Below are 4,566 nucleotides of genomic sequence, written 5' to 3' on the forward strand. Positions count from 1 at the left end.
AAAAAAAAAGTTTTTAAAAGTCAAGTTGCAGCTCTGCAAAGAAACCAGGAGCTCATCAGGTGTTTTTCACACTAATATTGTACTAGTTTCAACTACACAGGTGGAAACCTAAAAAAAATCTTATGTGACAACTAGAAAATCTGTTGGAAAAAAGGGCTACATTGATGTTAACATAAATATGTCAGCGATGACTTTTCATACCTACAGTTAATCTATCACTTATTAGTCAGATATGTCAGAAACATTGTTTTGGTTGATATCACTGCGATCAACAGCATTTACAGAAGAGCTCCCACAAAAAACATTGCACTTAACTGATTACCTAATCAGCAGGTCAAACAGATGGGAGGTGGGGGAGGGGGGGAGGGCATGTGGCAAAACGGAGGTGAAGAGTTGGAACAAATGAAATGTAAGTACATCACATCTGTGCATGAGATGATGGAGCAATAGAAGCTTTTTGCTTCTGTTTTTAAGTGGGAGAGCTTTTACGGCTAAATGGCCATGCGTGTGTGCGTGTGTGTGTGTAACAGTGTGGGCGGACGCAGTATGTACACGCACGCACGTTTATGTGCATGCGTGTGAGACTTTTTATTGCGTGTGAGGGACAAACACAGCTGCCACTGAGTCCTGGCATCTGCTGAAAGCAGAGCAAACTCTTTGTTAGACATGTGGTACTTGCGGACACACACGCTGAAGCCACGGGCTGGCATACGTATATGCTTGTTTGTATGCAAACCCAAAGATTAAGCCACGAAGCCCGATGATCAACACTTGCATCAAAGCTTTTATCAAAGCCTTGGCTTGATGTTGATTGTTTTATGGCAAACTATTGTGTTTCTAAATTGCAGCTGGGCAGCTGAATCGCTCTGCAACAGTAGCTTTCTACAACGTGTGCAATTAGTGCATGTTAAATATTCTCTGTGCTCACAGAGGTGCAGGGTTACAGACCATCTGGGAAACAATCAGCCTTTGAGTGCTCTTACAGTGTGCACAGAGCTGTTTTTGTGACATGTTGTAATTTATTTTTGACATTTCTGTGAGCCACAACTTCTAATTAAAATTACATTTTAAACGGCAATACCGCTCAAACCTTTAATCTGCACCATTAATACATTTCCTTACATGGTAAATGGTAAATGGCCTGTATTTGTATAGCGCTTTACTAGTCCCTAAGGACCCCAAAGCGCTTTACACATCCAGTCACCCACCCATTCACACACACATTCACACACTCACATGTGATACATGTGGGTGTGTGAATGGGTGTATACATCTTCCTACTGTTTAATTTTCAGTGATATTTTGTAAATGTCATTTCTTCTGTTGCTTCACTGTATTTGGTAAAGGTTTATTTATTTATTTAATTTCATATTATTTGTTTTACACAATTCCCATTATTTTAACCCACAAAGACCGTCAAAGACACTGAATTGTTTAGTGTTGTTTATCAGCGAATTAATTTGCTCTGCCTCTTTACTTGAGCTAGAGTTAAACAAGCAAATCAACTATTTCAAATATTAACTTATAGCAAGCGTAAGACATCATATTCTTCCTCCCTGTGTCAGGATGCTGAGCTGGGCAATCAGCAAGCAGAAATACTAAAAGCAAAATTGCAACTTGCAATACAGTGTGTAGAACGAGACATGTCACATTTGTGTGTAACAGTGCAGCTTTTCTTGACTACTATTACGCCAGACTAGATTGCAATGCGATTTCGTTCTTTTTTTTGAGCATTTGTCAACATTTTTATTTCTCAAGTCAAACACTGTCTCAGGATTTCAAAGACTCTAAGATGAACTGTCATAAAATGTTGTTCAGTCATGATGCTCAGAGGGTGTAGCCAACTGACACTGGTGATCTTTTGGCTTTTTATCTGACAGAAACGATTTTTCTTTAAAGAAAATGAGCCCTGCCCTTGACAGGACTGCAATCCTGTGCAGACAGTATCCTGCCTCACACTCTATGACAGCTGGCATAAGCTCCACCAGACCATAATTCAGACCATAAATATTAACCAGACTTTAAATACTAAGTAGAGTTATTTTTGCGTGACTTTATTTACTGTAAATTTCCATCTCTAATGTGACAACTTGTGTACTACTGTATGGCAACACTGTCAGCAATCAACTGTTGCCAGGTAAAGGCAACTTCATAATTTTGAGAAAGATAAAAATAACTATTACTTTATGAATGATCTGAACTGATTCTCTATTTTCATTTACTTCCATTTATTTATGAAGAATTTTGATGTGGCTACCAAATAGTCTCAAGGATCTACGGACTATACAGCACTATAGTTGCCAGCTGACTTATGACTTCAGTGTCTTCAGCAACCCTGAATAGACAGCAGTTGAAGAAAGAGGACACGCATTTACTCACAGTGGGACTCGGAGAATTTAGTGTCCTAACCTGAACACTTTAGTTCACTGGATCGCCTGCTGGTGGACATGTGCCATAAACCTTAGCACTGCTTTGGATTCTGAGTGCATGCTGTGGGCTATTGCCAAATAAGAGTGGCCCATTCTAGAGTAAGGTATTCTACGTATGGACCTTTCCAAGCTTTGTGTGCTAAATATAAAACAGATGACTGATGCTGTCATCAAAGCACAGCTTTGGGTTTTTTTGCACCACATGGATCAAAACAAAAGCACCGTGATGTCGTACGGCTGACTCTGACAGCAGGCGGATGTTCAAATGCCCACAGTGTCAACATATTTCATCATGTATCCAACAGCACACACACACACACACACACATCTACGTCCTCATCATTCATTTTCAAACAACTCACATTTTTTTTAAAATTCTGTTTCAAGCACATCAAAGTCATTTTTCAGTTACATTTAGTTTAGACATGCTTTCTCAGCAGCCTCTTAGCATCTCCTGAATTCCGACTATTGAAGATCTCTTCCCATTCAGTCTTGTGTGACCTATATAAGTAAAAACAAATGGCATGCCTTGATGTGATTTCGTTTTTCTGCGAGCGACTGACAACTAATCTCCCCACCAGCAATCCCTTTTCTATGGATTCACACAGGCCATAGACGATCTGAAAAGCCCTGTTTCACATTTTAAACAGGGAGAAATACAATTCCCTCATCTTTGGAAAGTCCTTTGCTATTTCAGTGTCCCTGCTATAGCTTATAGATTGGATCGTGAATGAGTCTGACCTTTGATGCTTTTCTAGGAGCAATCAAACCACTTTGACTGAGTTTAAAAAAAAAAAAATACTGTCACCTCTGAGGCCTTTTCATGTCGTATTTTGGCTCTTTTGCAATTGCAGCTTGAGAGCAAAACCTCGCATAAGCCACTGGAGTTGGATTCGTCTGTACTGAGACATCTGAGACATACTTTAGTATTCATTACAGTGCAGCTCTGACTTCAGTGGGCAGAATTGGTGATGAAAAGTATATTTAATGAAGGTGACAGAATGACAATGAATGTGTAGTTGATTGCTTTGTATGCATTTGGGAACAGGAATCTGCATGACTAATTATTTAATTTGTGGCTTAAGTCTGGTTTAGGGTTGGGGTTAGGTGTGCAGTAGATATGGCCAAGCCCAAGAGTCTAATTGTTTCTCAGTAGAACGCATGTTTATGTAAGTGCTGGTGGTTATGACATGGAGTGGAGTTAAAGAGGCTGATACTGGGGAGTGAGGATCTGATTTTATCACATAAGAAGGATCCAGGGGCTGACAATGAGGGGGGAGATAAGACAGAAGGGGGCCAGCAGGGTAGCGCATTTATATTGGGTGCTGGGGGTGGGAGTAGGGGGACTAACTGACCTGCTCGGAGAGCTGCTTGCCTCTGAGGAAGAAGCCCAACAGGCAGCCGATGACCACGGCCAGCACAGACAGAATGAGCAGTCCGTTCTGCTTGCAGACATTTTTCACTCGCCCCCAAACTTCTTCCAGAGCCACCGCCATCCTCCTCCTCTTCTCCTGGTTCCCTCTTCAACTTCTCAACCCTCAAAGAAAACCACCAGCAAGCCCCCCACCCTTCCACCTCTTATTTAGCCATATCAAGAAATCAGAGAGCCAACAGCTGCCACAGCACTGGAAAAATATCAGGGTGTGGCTGCAGCAGGTGGGAGGGGAAAAAAAGGGAATAAATGTAGAGATTGATAAGTGAAAAAGTATGCTTTTAAGGAAAAGAATAAAAAAAGTAGAAGATTACGCACGAAGAAAAGTCATTTAGCTAATGGAGGAGGATTCAAAGTAAAATTTGAAGAGGTAGTCGTCCAAAAATAAAGCACTTCAGGAGTTTTTCTCCTCTGAGCTTCTTCCTCTGTTACTTCACTTTGAGCATCACACAGATCCTCTCTCCCGATCCCTGTCAATCTGTTTCTGTCTCTTTCTCTGTCAGTCAACCCCTCCACCCTCCTTACCCTTCCCCCACAGGCACATTTCAGCTGGTGACCAACAGGGGGCTCTGCGACAGCTGGTGGTATTGTCATCGGGGTTAATACTACGATCCTATTAGGCTTCACTGCACAACTCAGATCAAAGGCTGGATTAGAGAGCTCTCTGAACAATTGCACAGCAGATTTTCCCAGACCAGGAAAAAG

At 41.4% G+C, this 4,566-nt stretch overlaps 1 protein-coding gene across 1 annotated transcript in view; it reads right to left on the reverse strand.

The window, feature by feature from the left end:
- The window catches only part of slc1a7a (solute carrier family 1 member 7a), a 40,391-nt gene extending 36,065 nt beyond the window's left edge, over positions 1-4,326 (reverse strand). The window contains exon 1 of the mRNA XM_005741912.1: positions 3,785-4,326. Coding sequence (XP_005741969.1) covers positions 3,785-3,925 — 141 coding nt within the window. The 5' untranslated portion in view covers positions 3,926-4,326. The remainder of the gene's footprint in view (positions 1-3,784) is intronic.
- Between the last annotated feature and the right edge of the window lie 240 nt (positions 4,327-4,566).

This window comes from Pundamilia nyererei, unplaced genomic scaffold, assembly GCF_000239375.1.
Source record: "Pundamilia nyererei isolate P.nyererei 1_Seehausen unplaced genomic scaffold, PunNye1.0 scaffold00115, whole genome shotgun sequence".
NCBI lineage: Eukaryota > Metazoa > Chordata > Actinopteri > Cichliformes > Cichlidae > Pundamilia > Pundamilia nyererei.